Source organism: Grammomys surdaster, unplaced genomic scaffold, assembly GCF_004785775.1.
Source record: "Grammomys surdaster isolate TR1022 unplaced genomic scaffold, NIH_TR_1.0 237, whole genome shotgun sequence".
NCBI lineage: Eukaryota > Metazoa > Chordata > Mammalia > Rodentia > Muridae > Grammomys > Grammomys surdaster.
Genome location: NW_021604682.1, coordinates 1,952,338 through 1,971,174, shown reverse-complemented (window position 1 = coordinate 1,971,174; position 18,837 = coordinate 1,952,338). Strand labels below are relative to the sequence as shown.

Here is an 18,837-nt window from a genome sequence, read left to right as displayed (position 1 = left end):
GGTCCTCCCCACACCATACACCCAGGAGGATCACGACTGGAGCCCGCACATGATAGCTGGACTCTGGAGTTTTACAGGATATCTCCAGTAAACCGGAGGCTGGCCTGAGGCCGACTCTGTATCTCGGCCCGCCCCTTTCTCCACTCTTTGTGCCCCTTTTCATAGCCCCGCCCCCGTGGCGATCTCGTGGGTCCTTGCTATTGGTTCTTCTCTAGATGCTGTCAAACGACCAATTCTGATTGGCCACAAAACCTCCCACGCCTCCATAGCAGCCACAACAACCGCCACGTGCTCTACCGTGGGACTTCCTCATTGGCTAGCCGCCTCGCTACACCTGGCCGTCCCGCTTCCTCTTCCCATTGGCTTTCTAGCCCCCAGGCTCGGCTCCTCCGAGGCTGATTGGCCCCGAGAGAGCGAGGCGGGGCTTGGGGGCGGGTAAAGAGCGCGGGTTTGCCGGCGCGCGCGCCGAGGAGTTTTCGATGGCTGGACAGAGGCTGGCGGCGGGCTTCCTGCAGGTGCCCGCGGTGACACGAGCCTACACCGCGGCCTGCGTCCTCACCACGGCCGCAGTGGTGAGCGGGCCGGGCGGGCGTGGCGGCGCCATGGTTACAGTCCCTGGCCTGCTGGAGGGGGTTAGGGATGTCGCCCGCTTCCGGGGTCTTACACGCTCCCCGTCCCACAGCAGCTGGAGCTCCTCAGCCCCTTCCAGCTCTACTTCAACCCGCACCTGGTGTTCCGGAAGTTCCAGGTGAGGCGGCCTTGACCCCGGCCCCTGGCACCCCGGCCCCTGGCACCCAGACCCCTGCCCTCCATCCCCGAGCCTCACCGCCACCCCCACCTCCTTGCAGGTCTGGAGGCTCATCACGACTTTCCTCTTCTTCGGGCCCCTAGGATTCGGCTTCTTTTTCAACATGCTCTTCGTGTATCCTGGGCCACCCTGGCGGGGGTTGGGGGTCGGGGTGAGCCTTGGTGGGGGTTATGCTGGGCTAGTAACGGGGAAACTGAGGCCCAGTCGACGTGGCACTTCCTATGCCAGTGTTGCAGGTTCCGCTACTGCCGCATGCTGGAGGAGGGTTCTTTCCGTGGCCGCAAGGCCGACTTCGTTTTCATGTTTCTCTTCGGTGGTGTTCTTATGACTGTATCCTTCTGTACGCTCAGTATTATTGGGCCAAAGAGACATTTTCTTATCTGTCGTGACCCAGACCAGGAGGGACAGGCATTCAGAGCCTGGCAGCCATGTAGCTTAGGTGTCCCAGCTAGATCTTCAATGTCCCTGAGCAGCACAACAGGGTGATACAGGGTAGTCAGGCAGACTACCGAGGCTCCCAAACACGGATGCAAAGAGCCAGAAGAAAGGCGCAGGCACGGGGATTGAAGGGGCCTGGGTACCCGGAAACCACAGAAAGGGGTCCTCATATCCCTGGAGTAGACTAGGGATCTGAGGGAACCCGTGGAAAGGGTCAGAGGCACCGTGGGCAGCAAACTGCTCCAGGGAGCCTTGACTCTTGACCCAGCTGCTGGGATTCCTAGGCAGCCTGTTTTTCCTGGGACAGGCCCTCATGGCCATGCTGGTCTATGTATGGAGCCGTCGCAGCCCTCATGTGAGGGTCAACTTCTTTGGCTTACTCAACTTCCAGGCGCCATTTCTGCCCTGGGCCCTCATGGGCTTCTCGCTGCTGCTGGGCAACTCGGTTATCACAGACCTGCTAGGTGAGCCTGCCCACCCTTGCCACTCACTCCAAGCTGGCTGCTGCCATCAAGGAATGCAACACACATACATCCCCTCCCGCTGCACCTCCCAACCCCCTCATCTTATCCCAACCTCTGTTCTGTTAACTGGCGCCCCTCAAGCAGTCCAGCTGGCCCACAGGATTTGCATCTGCAGTTGACCTTCTGAACCGAGTTGGTCCTGCCTGGGGGTGGTTAGTTTCTGCTTCCTGTAACCTGGGTCCCGCTCCCCCAGTGTTCTCAAGCTCCTAGCTCCTCCCCCTCCCCGGGGACTGTCCACTTTTGGGCCCCTTTAAGCCAGTTCTGATCTTATTCTGGTAGATAGCAGAGCACTTGTGCTCTGGTACCTGGGGTTACACTGGGCTGTGAGGCGGCCTCTGCCAGCCTGTGGCTCTCTCACAGGGATCATTGTGGGCCACATCTACTACTTCCTAGAAGATGTCTTTCCCAACCAGCCTGGAGGCAAGAGATTGCTGCTGACCCCCGGCTTTTTGTGAGTATTGGACGAGGTTTCCCCAACTTGTTCTTAGGTGGCAATCTACCTCCTCCATGGGAGTGGGGGACTTGTGTTTACTGAAGTGCTCAGTAGAACTGTCCCCTCCTCACAGGAAGCTGCTACTGGATGACCGTCAGGAGGATCCCAATTACCTGCCCCTTCCAGAAGAGCGGCCAGAGCCCTAATGGCAGCTCCTGGACAGTCAGCCCACTCTGGCCAGCCGGAGGCTGCTAACAGCACGCTCTCCTTCCCTCCACCTCAGCTCCAGCTGAGTAGCCCATCGGAAGGCCTACCAGCAGCCTCGGTGCCTCAGCCAGCAATACCCTCCCCTTCTCTGTACCATCTCTGCTCAGCCGGAATGACAGGCCAGGGGGGCCAGAGAGGCCCAAGACTGCCTACAGATGCCTAGCTGAGTTCTGAACTAGTTACAGACCCACAGCTCTCATCATCTTTATGCTCCCAGTGCGATGGAGACCTCAGTCCCAGTCAACAGGAATCCTGCCTGCCTGGGGCTCCTACGGGCTGATGCCATCTGCCCAGCCTGTCTTCATTTTAAAGCAAGTCTTCACCTCCAGCTGGTGACCCAAAGGCCCCACAGTCTCAGGCACAGAGGACAAGTCTGGCCCTCGACCATGCTAGTGAGCCCAGGACCTTGAGCTCTATTTAAGTAGTAGCCGTGTACAGCAGAGGCAGTTCTGGAACATTCCATTTGTCTTGTAGCTGAAGGCCTGTGTGAGCTTGCCTACCTAGCTTTCCTTGTCGCTCTACATCTGGCCCACGTCTGGGGTTTACTCCTGGATGCCCAACAGTATGGGAATTCCCCAAGCCATTGCCTGTCATTTCTATGGTAACAAAAATGTTTTCTACTGAGTCTGACTCAATTTTGTAGTGAAACCAGGTGTGGCCATTGCTGTGTGGAGTGGAGGGTTTTAAGACTGGCAGGTTCTGAGGGGTGGGTGGGTGGAGTAGGGTACTCCCTAGGCGGACCCACTGAGAGAGGGTAGCTGCAGTGTGGAGCTGGGCTGCCAGTGTCACTGTCTTCAGTCACAGCCTGTATATCCAACTTGCCAAGCAGAGTTTGCTGTAGTGCAGACCCATGTTCATTCTATACCACAAACCGTGGACAGAGGAGTGAGCTTACCCCAGGCACAGCTTGGGGGATGGGGAAGAGGCTCTACCTCCTCTCTCCACACTGCAAACTCAAAAGGATGGCACATGGCTGTCGTGCTATTTCCCTGTTCCTCACAGTAGGCTGGGAAGGAGAAGCTGGCCCAGGCCACAGTTGAGATGAACTTAGTTAACCTTTTTTCTGGAGCTGCCAGAACTAAGACAAAGACTTCTGTTTGCATGTTAATCATGTGTCCAGATGCTGTCACACATGACCAAGTCCTCCAGGATGGATTCATTCTAGAGCAGCACGGTCCCTCCAGTGGCAGCAGCCTGTCTGGATGCATCGGGACCAAGGCCAGCAGAGAAGCTGACACTGTCAACCTCTACAAGGATCTGCTGAGCACAGAGAGCCCCTGGGAAGCTGGAAGGCACAAGAAAGAACAATGACTGGGCTCTGCTCTGGGGGCCTTGTGGCTGGCTATGCAGACTCAGAGCTAAAGGGCGGGACAGACAAGGATTGACACGTCCACCTGGCTACACACCCCTCCATCCACACAGGTTCTATCTCGGGCTGGACTCCTGGCTCTCAGTTTTATGCTACTGCTCCAAGGAAATTGAACATGTTACTTTTTATTTAAAAATTGTTACCAGCCCTGCCTGGGGCTCCTATACAAAAACAAAATACAACCCAAATGAGGCTGCTTCCCGACTCTAGACTCCGGGGGACAGTGTTGGGGTTTAGCAAATGGAATGTGTGCTGAAGGAAGGCACCTGGAAGGTCCCTACCCCAGTCCTCATGATGGCACCAGCTGTCCCTCTGCCTTTCTCTTTCCACAGAGGAAGGAAAGGCAGTCCTCTGAGATGCTCCATGGAGGTCGAGCATGGATGACTTCATCACCAGGCTGGGGCGGTGTTGGCCAGACGCCTCATTCGCCTGAAGTAGGAAAATAGGTGGTCAGTTGGGGCTGGTCACGGCTCGGGGTGGCTGTCTTCCTTCTGGGTATGTTATTTTCCTAGAGGAGCTAAGTGTGGGGCCGATCTAGCAGGAATAGTATCCAGCCTTTTCTTGACCTTGCCAGTCAGCTGCACGGACCCCACTTATCTCTGTAGAAACCCTGAAACCTGCTAGGAGATACAGCAGAAATGACCTGAGGACTTGCCTTTGTTTATTTGAGAAAATGTACCCTGGGGCCTGATCTCCACAGAAACTGCCTCTTGAACTAGGTTCCTGGGGAGAGGATAATCCTGCCTCTGCTGGGGAGGGTGGGGGATGAGGGGGGAATAGGTGCCTGTGTATACCTTGTGTTCCTGTCTTGATCCCGGATCTTCTTCTCCATCTCAGCATCCGTCAGTGTCTCCAGCAGGGGGCACCACTGGTCAGCATCTCCGGTATTTCGGATGGCAATCTCCACTGTGGGAAGTGGGTTCTCACTGAGGGAAGGGAGACAGGGAGAGGAACAAGGGCTACTTACAGAAGAGCAGCTAGGGATTCCCTCAGAAACCACTGCTCTCCACCCTGCTAACCCTTAGCAGATGGCCAGGCCACGGTAGGAAGGCCCACTTCCGTGTCCCAGCTGCTTTCAGCAGCAATGGTGATTGGCAGCTAGAGGATGGCTTCTGTCACTGCCTCACGCCTTGTGAGGACCTGCACCATCTGCAAGGAACAGTACTATCACCTATGGCAGAGAGAGAGCCTTCCTTTAAAGCCAATTCTCGATAAGAACTGAAGGAGCTTCTGGCTATGAGGTGGTTCCTCTGGACAGAACAGCGTCACGGATACAGGGAACAGATAAACCAGGCCTATTTACCCTCTTCTGTCCACAGCCCGTACCCACCGAGACCCATTAACCAGGAAAACACCATAAACACCACAGGGATGATGAGGGGGGTGCAAAAAGACTTCCCCAGAGGCCTCAACCTCCTCCTAGAGGGCACCGGGCAGGCCTGCTCTCAGGTGTTCTCCACACTTACCCCTTGGCTCATTTCATGGAGTCCATGCACACTAAGCCCGGGAGAAGCCAGCCTTTTTGCTTTGAGACAGACAGCTGGTTGGCAAAGAACTGAGGCTAGAAATACTATCTCCAGACTTAAGAGTCCTTCAGAGACCACCGGACTCCACCTCATCTCTTCAAGCCTCTTGCCAAAAAGACACAAAGTGAATGAAGTGTGACAAAGGCTAGGGGGGAACAAGTACTGGGGGATGTGTGTGGCTGTGCCTCTCTGGACCTTGGTTTCCAGTCCGTAAGAGGAAGCTAAGGAGGTACCCAATGTGTCCCAGCAAAGCCTAGCCTGGCAGGAAGCCTCCCTCACAGCAAAGCTCTAACCAGGTCTTCTCCCTCACTGTCACATGGCCTTCCAGAGCCTTCCTGTCCAGCCTCCCAGTCAGTCTCCTGAAGTCCAGTCTCTCAGGAGATGGCCATCCTAAAGCACCCTGCTGCCCTGCAGTACCTCATCACTTGGCAGATGAAAGTGGGATAAACAGCTGCCTGGGCTGCTGCAGGTTCTGTCTAAGATATGGGAGCAGAGTTAACTGTCGGGAGGGTTAACATCAAAGCAGCCCACGGTCATGTACTGTAGACGTTTCTTCAGAGCCAGACACGCTCCTTCAGGCTTCAGGAATGGTGGGTTTCACAAAAGCAAAGCCCTGTTCCAGCTTTGATGGCAGAGTCACAATTCCTTATCACTGTGCTAAACAGTACAGGCCAAACATGGCAGCTGAGTGCCTACCCTCACCGAGCTCAGAAAAGCTGGCTAGGGCCAATTCTTGACATAAAGGTTTCAAGGACCTTGAGCCTGGATCAAGGCCAGAGTACGGCTGAAGCTGGTTCCACAGATCAGGAGCACCCAGCCCCTTGGCAGACCCAGGTCTGACTTAGCATTGAGGCTCAGCTTATCAGCTTACAACATCCATACCCACAGGCTCCACAGAATCTGGAAGCTCAGGCTCCTGCTAGTGACTCAGAAGCCAGGATCAGTCAGCCCCTACCCTGTGGTCAGTCCCTGGGGCCAGCCCCTTTTCAGCAGCTTGATTTAGAAATCGAGACACAGCCCAGCCAGACCTATCCCTCATCTCCAGGTCATCTCCCTCAGGAGGGAAGAATTCAAAGGCACCAAGTCTAGGCAGTAAGAAGCAAAACATGTTTTCCTCTGAATTTAAACAAGAGCTGGCAAACAGTCCCAGAGGCGTCTTTGTTTACCTCTCCATGACTCTGGGAAGATTTCACACCAGTGGGTTTGTTCAAAAATAGAACTGCTAGAGCTGACCATGGAAGGATGGGCTTAGAGCCAACACTGGCTGCTTCAGGTTTGTGGAGACATGCAAGCAGAGACACTGCCCTGAGTCCCAAAGTCTGTGGGCCACTGGAGGCAGCCAGTATCCAATGTTCCAAAGGAATTCCTCCTCATGAACGTTGAGGCCAGGAAACCCTGGACCTTCTCCTGGTCTGTCCGAAGGGCTCTTAGAAGATGACGGTGCAAGGAGAGATGGATGCCAATGGAGTACATTTGAGTTTATTTGTGATGGAGGGGTTTTTGCTGCTGTTTTTTAAGACAGGGTCTCTGAGTAGCTCTGGCTGTCCTGGCACTCAGTATGTAGATCAGGCAGACCTCCAACTCGGAGATCTACCTGCCCCTGTGTCCCAAATACTGGGATTAAAGGTGTACGCCACCATGCCAGAGCTAGATGTGGGAGTTTTGTTTTCATGACCTGTGACAGACAAGCAAGTTGAAAAGCAAACACTGTCACTATAAACAAGAGAATGGACTTAAAGAAATGACTGGCCTAAGGCCACTCAACCAGAGGGAAAGGAGACCAAATTCCACAGTCACCTTAAGCTTGCAAATCTCAGCTGCCATGCCTCTTAGAGGGAAGTTCTACACCAGTCACTGGGAAAAGTGATCTTATGGGCAAGCTGCTGATACACTATGTCTCTGTTCTAGGCAATGCTTCCTTAGATGTGGCACGCACACATATACTTGCACATATATATTTCATACATACATACATGACAGATGAAACTATTATCTGGACTTAGGAACTTCAGCAAACTATCAACTTTTGTGCTGCAAAGAACACTGTCAAAAAAGTGGAAAGGCAGGCTGGAGAGATGGTTCAGCAGTTAAGAGCACTGACCACTCTTTCAAAGGACCCAGCAACCACATGGTGGCTCACAACCATCTGTAATGAGATTTGATGCCCTTTTATGGTGTGTCTGAAAACAATGATGGTGTACTCACATACATAAATAAGTCTTTATTTAAAAAAGTGGAAAGGCGACCCAGGGGATGGAGAATATATTTACAGATCCTACCTCCTAAGGTATATATCTCCAGAATATAGGAACAACTCTTATAATTCAACAATAAAGAGAAACCAGTTAAAAAATACAGGGCAGTAAAGGCTCGGTGTGAGGTCCTGACATAGTGAAAGGAAAGAACTGACTCCTACAGGTTGTTTTCTGACCTCCACACATGGATATCCTCCACCAATAAACTGGGGCAGGGTGAATGACCTGATCAAGCCATTTCCAAAGACAAACGTGCACACACAGACACACAATAATCAATGCAAAGATGTTCACTAGAAAACCCAACCCCAGTCTCTATCACTTCCCACTCATCAGGAAAGCTACAGTCAGAAAGACAAGAGCAAACACTGGCCAGCATGCAGATCCGAAGCCCACAACACCAGTGGGCTCTCCAGGATGATGTGCTACTCTAGAAGGACCAGCCTGGCAGGTCCTCAAATGCCAGATGTGATAGCTAGATACAATCCAGGCTCTTCAGAGGCCCAGCCAGGAGGACTGCCATAATTATTAGAGGCTGGCCTAGGCTACAAAGTGAAATCCTGTCTCGATAAAACAAAGCAAAAGGTAATCAGTTACATAATCCAGACATATTACTACTGAGTATGCCAAGAGAACTGACAGGCATATTTAAACAAAACTCAAATGTCCTTAGCATTACTTACTATAGCCAAAAAGACAAACAGCCCACAACTGAATGGACTCTAAAATGTATTTATTAACCACTGGAAATAATCGGTGTAAGAATGGAGTTCTGATAACATTACAACGTAGATGACCCCTGGAAACATTCTACTATGAAGCTAGACACCACAAACGCATATAGTACCAGCCTAGGATATGTGGCAGGACCCTGGCTCAACAGAAGGGAAACCAACCAGACCAAACCAAACATGCACGTAAAAGGCCAGTGATGACTCACACCTGTAATTCTCTCATTTGGAATGTAAAGTATGAAGATCAGAAGTTCAAGACCTGCCTAGACTACAGAGTGAGTTCAAGCAAGTTAGTGTGACCCTATCTCAAAACCAAACAGTGAAAAATTAAATAATTTTAAAATAAAACAAATGGCTACATAGTGTGGGATGTGAATTGTCTCTGAATGGGTTGTTATAAAAATAAAACCCCCTCTACCAGGATGGCTTGGCTAGTGGAGTTCTAAGACACCTACTCTCTAACCAGCCCATCCCCTAACTGCTGATGCTGCCCAGCAGAGGACCATGTTTCTCAGTCTCTTACTCAGGCTCTGCCTCCAAGCCTGACTGAGGACACCTTTATCTCTGTCCAGCAAGTGATCCTGGCAGGGCAGTGTCCTGTTCTCTCCTTTTCTCTCTGCTCTCCCGGCCTCAGCCCACCCTCACCCGACAGCTTCTCCTTAGGCTCTGTGCCCAGTCCCAGCCACCTCCCCTCTGGTACACTAGGAGTCAAAGCACGTTAGTGGCCACACATAACACGCTTGTCTTTCTCCTGTCCCAAACAGGAAGCTGTTCTTTGGTCCCTGGCTTTGAGCATAGGGCTGGCTCAGGAAAAATTACTAGTAATTTGGCTGCAGGCAATTCTAAGAGCAACGCCTCACCCAGCTCATCCTGGCAGACCCATCTCATTTCCCCACATTTGTCAGGGCCCTTCTTTTATAAAAATAATTTTTTATTTTTTATGTTCATTAGTGTTGTGACTGCATGTATGTCTGTTGGATCCCCTGGAACTGGGGTTACAGATAGGTGTGAATGGCCATGTAGGTACTGGGAATTGAACCTGTGTCCTCTGGAAGAGCAGACAGTGCTCTTAACCACTGAACCATCTCTTCAGCCCCATCACAACCCTTTTTTTTTAAAAAAAAGGAAAGACTTATATGCTTTATTATTTTAGGTGTATGAGTGCTTTGCCTCCATATATGCATGTATAATTACTGTGTGCATATATTTGGAGTGGACACGGGAGGCCAGACGAGGGGGCCAGATTCCATAAACGAGTTACATATACATAAACAAGTTACAGATACCACTGAGCCATCCCTATAATCTTCATGACAGCCCTTTGTCCTCATTCTGGTTCTGGCAGCCTGTGTTGCTCTAATCCAGTTCTGTACTCTAGGAGCCTGGATGGAACCTGTTACCATTTTGTCATTTTCCCCCTACCCCCTCCACCTGCTTCTTGTCCCTACCCTGACCTTTACCAGGCCTGTCTGTCTTATTGCTAAAAGGCACGGCCTTCCAATGTATCATCATGGTCTTGCTCACACATGTCCTGTGACCAGCAGCTCTCTCTGCTAGTCTGTGGATACAACCAGAGGCCAGAGACGGTGGGATGGGTACGGAGGTGGATGGGACAGAGATGTGCAGAGAGTGGCAGCCTGGCTGAAAGGAATTTAGTGTGCTCCCAACATGAAGTGATAGAGGCTTAAAACTTAAAACTCATTTTAAGCAGTCAAAGGACACAAGCTTGTCATATTCTGTGCATGGTAGAGACCAGGCTGGGACTCCTCCTACCAAGGAGGAGCTGTAAGGATGACAGTGACAGCAATCATTTGCCTGTGGCAAGTGGTTAAAAAATCCCTAGTGCTACATGTCTGTGGGGTAAGGCGATGCAGAGCTGAGAGTGCGGAAGAATCGGGAGTTCTAGCCACTCCCCTCTGGATTCTGATGTATAGAAGAGCTAGGCTCTGGTTCTCAATTCCTGACTGTCACTGCTAGGTCTCATGCAGTGTGGGTAGCATCCCAGCTGCCCAAATGATCCAACACACAGGACAGGTATTGAGACCTCAACAGGCCCAACTGTCTGGGAAGATGAAATACCCCTGAGATTCTGAAACCAAGTGCTTGAGACATTCCAGGAATCCAGGCAAGCCACAGAGGAAGGGACATTCATTTGCTCAGATTTCTACCAGAGTAGGCCTACACTTATTCCCAAGGATTTGAAATCTGAACCCAGAACTAAGGATCACAGCAGAGCCAGGGCCTTCCTGTCCACACGTGGGACTCATGCCATATAGTCCCTGAGTCCTAATGTCACACTACTGGGTGGCTTCCAGAGGGCTTGTTCTGGAGCATGAGAAAACTGCAGGTGGCCAGGAGACCTGAAGCCACCTAGGCCCTGATAGCATTAATGCTGCTAAGTGTTGGCAACAGAGGAAAACGACACCAGCAGGACCCACCATGAGCCTCAGTTAGCTGCATCAAGCCTTGAGCACAGCACTTGGAGCTGCCACACAGCAGGGGAAGGGGGACACTCAGTACTTTGCTGCTAGGAGTATGTGGACATTCTGAAAGTGAGTTCCCACTCAACTACTGGCTGTGGATGCATCCTGTGTCAGTGACTCTCCCAGGACCTAGACACTGCTACCTCAGCCTGACTCCAGGGAAGAAAGGCCTTCTACATTGGCTGAGGCTTGCTGCCCTTGGCTCCACAGAGGGTGAATGGACACCGTGGCTGCAGCCACAAGTGGGCTTCTCTCAGGAATGGTGAGGCACAGGACAGACACCAAGGCTAGAAAACAGCTGCTTGGCTAAGTCGTCTCAGTAAGCAACTCATGTGCATGCTTAGCATGGTAGGGCTCGGGCTGAGTGGGCTCACACCCTTCTAGATGTACCTCCTCCTTTCTTCTGTCTGCCCCTCCCCAAACATCCTTATTATTTACGTGTTGGGTGTACTGCCTACATGCATGTCTACATACCCCTTACGTTCCTGGCGCTCAGAGCTCACTGGATCCCCTTGGGACTGAAGTTGCCTCTCACCAGACCCTCTTTTCTCTTGCCCATACTACAGAAATCCCTAAGGAAGAGGATTCTTGGGATGTCTAGTAAACCTATCTGAGGTTTACCTACTACCAAACTTCCTGAACTGCCATGTCTTTGCAGAAAGCCCTTTGCTCTTGCTTTTCCTAAGCATTCTGGTTCTCAATGAAGTCTTTTTCCAGTGGCAGCAAAGAAGTGGGCAAAAATGCAAGACCAGTGGGAAAGATGACCACACTAGTTATCCTACCTGAAGGCATACGTCTTCTGGTGCCAGCTCAGCTGTCCTCGGATGCTGTATGCAATGGTGGTGACAAACTCCCCGCCCAAGCCCAGCTCCGAGCACAGCTTCAGGGCAAACTTCTCTGGGGAGTTCTCTTTCTCTGACATGTCCCATTCAAACTGGTCCACCAGGGAGATGTTCCCCACATGGATGTTCAGCTGTGGCGGGAACCAAGAGACACAAATAAAGGCCAGAAAGTTAGACGCCTGGGAAAGCTGAGAGGAGGTGGGGACAAGCCATTCTAACTGCCAGGTCTGAGGAAAGTCTGCCCATCACTCAGGAGCTGAGGACCAAGGCTGGCCCTTCTCTATCTAGCCTTATTTATAAAATAGAACCGACCACCCAGACCTCCCAGGTTGTCACTGAGGTCCTAGGCACCTGATCCCACCTTAACCTCTTTTCTCATCCCCTTGCACGCCATGCTGACCACCTGTCTTCTTTGTCCTTTACACCTCGGGCAATCAACCTTTATGTAGCTATGCCAGCCACGCAGAGCTCAGCTTACCTGCCATTCCTTGGAGATTATCCATATCCTGATGTCACCACTTTACAATCATCCTACCAAGCAGGTCATAAGTACACCTACCCTATCTACTGTCACCCATTAGAAAGATATGCCTATCCCCAAACTTCATGGAAGGAAAACAATCCTCCACGAACTTGTGCTCTCACCTCCACAGTCATGTGGCACACACACACTAGTAACAGTTAAAGAAAAACATCAGTGCAATAAGAGACAGGCATAACAGCACACACACTCATAAGGAAGCTTAGATTCAACCTAATCAGATACTTAACACCCATTAGGATGGCTACTATCCAAACAAGAAAGGAAGAAAGGAGGAATGAAGGAAAGAAGGGAGGCAGGCCCGGTAATAGCAACTTTTACTGACCCTGGGGAGAAACTGGAACCTGAGTACACTGAGGGCATAAGACAGTGTAACTCCTGTGCAAGTCTGGTAGGTCATCAGAATAATAAAGGAAAGCCAAGTGACCTGGAAATCTTTTTTCTAAGATTTATTTATTTTTATTTCATGTGTATTGGTGTTTTGCTTATATGTATGTCTGTGTGAGGCTATCAGCTCCTGGAGTGAGCTGCCATGTGGACGCTGGATATTAAACCTAGGTCTTCTAAAAGAGCAACCCATGCTCCTAACCTCCACAACCTAGCAATTTAACTTGCTTAATTTCAACTAACGTCATTTTATTTTGGCGTATTAAAGATCTGAAAGCAGGAACACAAACAGGTATTTGAATTATAAAGTATTTCTGGCCCAGCCCATAGGATGCTGCACGTCTCACTGTGAGCGCTCTTAACTCTGGGGTTGGCTCAGCAGCACTGGCTGTCCTGATGGAGAAGATGCAGAAGCACCGGCTGTCCTACCCACAATGTGACATTTTACTCTGAAAAGTCAGCCCACTCATCCCTGAGCACTTAGTCAGGTTGTCCCTGAAAGATGTCATCTCAGGAACTGCATCCCACAGCAAGGAGCCCTGACAGGCTTCCATCAAGGGCTGAATGTTCTCTTGGCACTGACCTTGATGATGACACGCTGGTCAGACTGGTCCTCCAGGATGCTGTCTGTGGGGTAGGACTCAATCTGCTGTCGAATGGCAGAGGCAATAGCTGGTACAAAAGTCAGTGGATTCAAATCCAGGTCATCACAAAGTATTTCTGAAAACATCTCAGGGGTCATGAGCTTCTCTGAAACCAGAAAGATGCAAACATTCTGATCTATTTGTAGTGCCTCATTTCATGGTGCTCCCACCTGTCTGGCTTCTCTCCCATCCCTTCCACCTTTGACAAACTCACTCTCACACAGATGTGGACGACTGGGCCCCTGAACTGGCCTTCCCAGACACTCACAGCAGCAGAGGAAGAAGCATCTTTTCCCTTCTGGCCCATATCCTGCAATACCTCCCCCTGCCCATGGGAATCTTCCCATGGTTCATATCCATGAACCAGAGGGTGCTCTGAGAACAAGACTTGGGCTGTCAATATGCAGGGCATTTCCATCAGTACCAGGACCCCTCTATTGTTCTTTTGCAGCCACACCTGCGTGACTCTGTTCGCCCTTCACCTGGGATATCTATTTCTGTAATTCCAGCATCTGAAAAGCTAGAATCATACCTTCTGCAACCTGGGGTAACCTTTTTCTAGACAGAAATTTTTTTTTTTTTTTTTTTCAGAAAAGCTAGTCAAGGCAAGGGTGGGTGGATCACTATGATTTTAAGGCTAGCCTGGTCTACACAGTGCGTTCCACACCAGCCAGGGCTACATACTGAGATTCTATCTCAAAAAAACCAACCAAACAAGCAACAAAAATTCTTGAGCAATGTATCAGGTTGTTCCTTCCTTTTAACTGATGATTAGCATTCTGCAGCACTCCACATTCTGTTCACTTGTTCACCCACTGCAGGGCATCTGGGCTTCTGATCACCCACTGTGGGGCATCTGGGCTTCTGTCTGCCCACTGTGGGCATCTGTTCACCCACTGCGGGGCATCTGGGCCTTTTCTAATTTCTGCCTCTATGCAGAGAGTTGCTATCACACCCACATGTAGGTTTCAGTGTACACAGATGTCTTCAGACCTTCTCTGGGACACATGCCCACCACTGCAGCTACTCATCTCAGACGGTAGTCGTGTTTAGTTTCTGAACTGGTTTTTAGAGCCGCTTAGACGTTTGTATGTCCACCAGTGTGTGAAAGACTCAGATCTTCCTCAGCCTGTCCAGCAGTAACTGATGCTGTCACTGGTTTTATTTTGTACTTCTTCAATAGCTAATAAAGCAGAACACTTTTCCCATGTTTACTGCCATCTAAGCATCTCTGGTGTATTTTCACGGCTCCTGTCCTTCTTCTAAAATAATTTTTTACATTTTTTTGTGTGTGGTTGTTTTGTTTGCAGATACATCTGTGTACCACTTGCATGTCTTATGTCTTCAGAGGCCAGAGGCATTAGATTCCCTTGAAATGGAATTATAAACCACTGTGAGCTCCTATGTGGGTGCTGGAAATTGTTCTCTGGAAGAACAGTCAATGTTCTTAAGTCTGAGCCATCTCTGTAGCCCATTTTCTTATTCTATGTAAATTGTTGCTTTCTAGAGTCTTTACAGTTTGTTCTTTCACAATTTCACACAAATATGTAAAACACTGTGATCATATTCCATCTCCTGTTATCTTTTTCGTTTTGAGACAGGGTCTCACTATTTGTTCCTCCCTGGCTGGCCTGAAACCTGCTCTGTAGACCTTGAGCCTGCCTGCGTGCTGGGATCAGATGCGTGCACCTCTCCATCTGGCGACTTTTTACCTTTCTGACAGGGTCTTTTGCAGGGTAAAGTTTTAATGAGGTCTGAGTTTTAGGATCTATTCTGGACCGTGCTGCTGGTGTCTAGAAGGTCTTTGTCTATCTCTAAACACCCAAGACTTTCTCTTATACTTTCCCCCAACAAGTTTCATGGTTTTGTGTTTTATACACATTAAGTCTGTGATTTTTTAAGAGTTCAACATCAGGTGTGAGATTTGTCCGAAGGACCATCCTTCCCAGTCAACTGCATTTGCATCATTGTGGAAAATCAGGGCTAGGAGAGGGGTGGAGCGGGGAGGCAGGACGTTAGAGGCAAAGCTGTGGGTGAGCAGAGGGGAGGCTGGACTGAGCCTGAGCACTGCCCTGGGCATCTCTGGAACCACAGATGCTCGCCATGCCAAGCCCTTAGCCCAGCGGCTCTCACCTTCCTAACGCTGCAACCCTTAACGCACAGTTCCTCTTGTTGTGGTGATGCCCACCATAACATTATTTCATTGCTACCTCATAACTGTAATTTTGCTACTGCTATGAACTGTAATGTAAACGTCTGAAATGCGACCTCAAAGAGGCCGATTCACAGGCTGGCGACTACTAACCTAGAGATGACCGACTCACAGGAGGGCAGGGCCTGAAACTCACATATGACTGCCACTGGTTTGTGTTTATGTTGTTTTATTGTCTGTTTGTTTTCTAGAGCCTTACAAATTAGCTTAGGCTGACCACGGATTCCCCACTTCCCAAGTGCTAGGATTACAGGTACACGTCCCAGTGCCTGATTTGAGAAGTGCTTTTTTTTTTGTTTTATGTTTTGGAACAGCATCTCACTATATGGCTCAAGCTGTCCTGAAACTCACTATATAGACCAGGCTCGCCTCGAACTCACAGAGATCTGCCTGCCTCTGCCTCCCAGTGCTGGGATTAAGGACATACAGCTCCCAGCTCCAGCTTTATTATTTTTAATTAATTTTATTTATATTAGCACACTGTAGCTGTCTTCAGACACACCAGAAGAGGACATCAAATCCCATTAGAGATGGATGTGAGCCACCATGTGGTTGCTGGGAATTGAACTCAGGACCTCTGGAAGTCAGTGCTCTTAACTGCTGAGCCATCTCTCTGGCCCCTCCAGCCTTATTTTTAAATAAACATAAAATAATGTCTCCCTATGGCATTTTCAGGTATCCTAAGTGTTGCAGACCCTTCCTCCCTCCCTCTGTTTTTTCTATGGTAATTTGTTTTTGTCATTCACACTGTGGATTTTCACAGATGATTTTACTTTATCTTCTATGTGGCTGGCTGGACCAGGCTGGGCCTTAGAGCAGTGCAGTACCACATGTTTACTTCTTTATTGAGAGCTGGGAAGTATAAGGTAGGCAGGCGGGCAGAGCCTTCTCTACTGAGTGCGTTTATTCTCGTCAGGTTGGCTTTGACTCCAAGGCAGACCACATCACCCATGTCCTCATGTTGTGTCCTAATCACCTCACTTCCGCCTCCTGCCAGGAGCTGAGGCAGTGTGAGGCCTCCACAGAAGCACAGCTTACTTAGCAGCTAGCCTTGAACTTCCCAGCCTTCAGAGACACACAGCAGAGCAAGTCTCTTATGCTTATTTATAAATTTCCCAGGTCTGGGTATCTTGCTATGGCAAAACAAACAAACAAACAAACAAACAAACACACGCAAACAGACCAAAAAAAAGAGAAAATCCTAAGACACATGCCCATCCACAAGGAATAGGGCACATGACAGAACCAGAATGAACCAGAGTTTACAACCCTAAGATCCATGCCACAAAGCTTCAAATGTCAAGTCTAGCATCTGCTTGACGGGCAGCTGGAGGAAAGTGGGCATTCTGACTAAGGCTCAGGCAAAACCCGCTATCACATACCATTCATGTTCCAGGTGAAAGCGTCTCGCAGCTTCTGCCCGTCTATCTCCATGTCTAGCCGGATGGGCACCAGCACCTCAGGCTGTGATGCATTCTCATGGATCACAGCTGGGTCGTGGTCATCAAAGCTGAAAGGGTAAGAGCAGCAGCTGTCAGTCAGGGCTCCAGGGTACCCTGGGTCTTGGTCCCCAGAGACAAAAGTCTCTGGCTTCCCAGTGCACTGTGGGTCCCTGAGTAAACAAATGGTCGGAAGGGAAAGGACATTTCTTCCAGGCATTTGTCATCTAGCCCTGAGGCAGCACAGACAAGGTTATCAGGAGTCCCAAGGCCAGTCTAAGGGGAGTGCAGAAAAGCAATAAACAGGCTCAAACATGTCTATGGTTAACAGTCTGCAACAGGGCCGGGCAGTGTGCTTTATGAATGCATCAGGGAGAGCCAGGAAGCTGCGGCCCTGAAAGAAGAAACCCAGACATGGCAGCAGGGTCTGGAAGCTCAGGCCTATATCCCAGCACTTGGAAGGCTGAGCCAAACTGCCAACAGTCTGAAGCCATGTTGGGATACAGGATGAGACTCTGTCTCAAAAAAAACCCAAAACAACAACAACAAAAAAAACCTCAAAATCACCTCTTCCCCTTAAAGTTCAGTGAATGCTTCCAAAAAGGGGTAGAAAAATATTAACAGCCATAGGTCCAAGCTTAAGGGGAAGGCCATGAGACAGGATGGGGGAGGCGGCTGTGAAATGCAAGTGTCTTCTAGAGGTCCACTGCACTCACCAACTCAAAGCAGCTGTGCTGACTGCTCGTGATATGCACAAAATCAAGTCAGCATGCGAGGACAGGGGACGCTCTACATTTTAAGTGTCCTTCTAAGAAACCCAGAGGGAGCTGTCACACATGGAGGAGTCCACATGACCACAGAGGAGGCAGACACTGGAGAGGGGTGGCTGTGGCTGTAAGCTGAGGAAGGGGTGGGCAGCAGCTTCTCCGGCCGCAACCCAGGGCCTCTGAAGGGAGCAATGCCTGCCCACACTCTCACTTTGGCCCGTGACCCTATCTCAGACTCCTGACTTCTAGGACAGGAGAGACTAAATCAAGAATGTTGTAAGTCACTATAGTGGTTTGTTTCAGTAGCCACAGAGAACTGACACAGTAGAAGCCATGTGGGTATATAACCTGACACCCTCCAGACTGGCGGTGGGCATCAGCCGGAACCTGCTGCAGGGGCAGGCCTGGGACTGTGCCCCCGAGAATTACACTGAGGTGCTAGGGAAGGGGAAGGACGTGAGAGAACATAGCAGGGCCCAGGGAGGACAGGGAAAGCCAAGGCTGGTGTCCTGGAGGGAAGGGAACAGCATCGGAGGCAGTGGCTGGGCACATCTGAGAAGGAGACTAAAGCACCTGGAGAACAGCACGGCTCTGTGCCGAGGCCGAGATCAGCCTGAGTGTGCAGCGGTGCGTACTCACCACAAGGGGAAGGTTCTTTTCTTGTCCCTCCCCATGCGGTTCCTATTGATGGTGGTGGAACATGGCACAGCGTCCAGATGGTGGGAGCTGTTGGGCAGGGTGGGGACCCACTGGCTGTTTCTCTTGGCCTTCTGTTCCCTGGAGAGAGAGAGAGAGAGAGACAATAACCCCGTCAGAGCAGGGCTTAGATTTTGCGCACTGCAATCTCTACTCATGTTCAGTGCGCACTGCTGGGGCCCCGGCCGCCCCCGAGCTCTGTGGAGGACGTCTTCCAGGCACCTGGAAATGCCTGTGTGAGGAGGGCACAGAAGTACCCGATACAGGACAGGGAACGGTGGGGAAGCCCTTCATCCCAGCACGCGGGAGGTAGAGAGGGGCAGGTGGATCTCTGAGTTCCAGGCAAGCTAGGGCTACAGAGTGAAATCCTGCCAGAGAGAGGGAGGGAGGGAGGGAGGGAGAGCGGGAGCGAGGGAGGGAGCGGGAGAGCGCGAGAGAGAGAGGGAGGGAGTGAGGGAGGGAGGGAGAGAGA

The 18,837-nt window shown here is 50.6% G+C and overlaps 2 protein-coding genes across 5 annotated transcripts in view; one reads left to right on the top strand and one right to left on the bottom strand.

Moving 5' to 3' along the window:
* Positions 1–475: 475 nt before the first annotated feature.
* Derl3 (derlin 3) lies at positions 476–4,043 on the top strand. Of its 3 annotated transcripts, none has more exons than XM_028773910.1 (7): positions 476–572; positions 683–748; positions 849–922; positions 1,045–1,138; positions 1,515–1,710; positions 2,131–2,221; positions 2,337–4,043. In XM_028773910.1, exons 1-7 carry the CDS (start codon positions 480–482, stop codon positions 2,407–2,409), a joined length of 687 nt encoding a protein of 228 aa, XP_028629743.1. In that variant the 5' UTR covers positions 476–479; the 3' UTR covers positions 2,410–4,043. The 3 variants fall into 3 exon arrangements, with proteins under 3 accessions (XP_028629743.1, XP_028629742.1, XP_028629744.1); XM_028773911.1 differs by having other exon boundaries at positions 480–572; positions 686–748; XM_028773909.1 differs by lacking the exons at positions 2,131–2,221; positions 2,337–4,043 and having other exon boundaries at positions 1,515–2,122.
* The window catches only part of Smarcb1 (SWI/SNF related, matrix associated, actin dependent regulator of chromatin, subfamily b, member 1), a 24,036-nt gene continuing 9,143 nt past the window's right edge, over positions 3,945–18,837 (bottom strand). For both annotated transcript variants that reach the window (XM_028773907.1, XM_028773908.1), the window contains exons 4-9: positions 18,309–18,446; positions 16,846–16,973; positions 13,191–13,357; positions 11,620–11,810; positions 4,634–4,765; positions 3,945–4,268 (exon numbers count right to left, since the gene is read on the bottom strand). In XM_028773907.1, the coding sequence (XP_028629740.1) occupies positions 4,229–4,268; positions 4,634–4,765; positions 11,620–11,810; positions 13,191–13,357; positions 16,846–16,973; positions 18,309–18,446 (796 nt within the window). In that variant the 3' untranslated portion in view covers positions 3,945–4,228. The remainder of the gene's footprint in view (positions 4,269–4,633; positions 4,766–11,619; positions 11,811–13,190; positions 13,358–16,845; positions 16,974–18,308; positions 18,447–18,837) is intronic.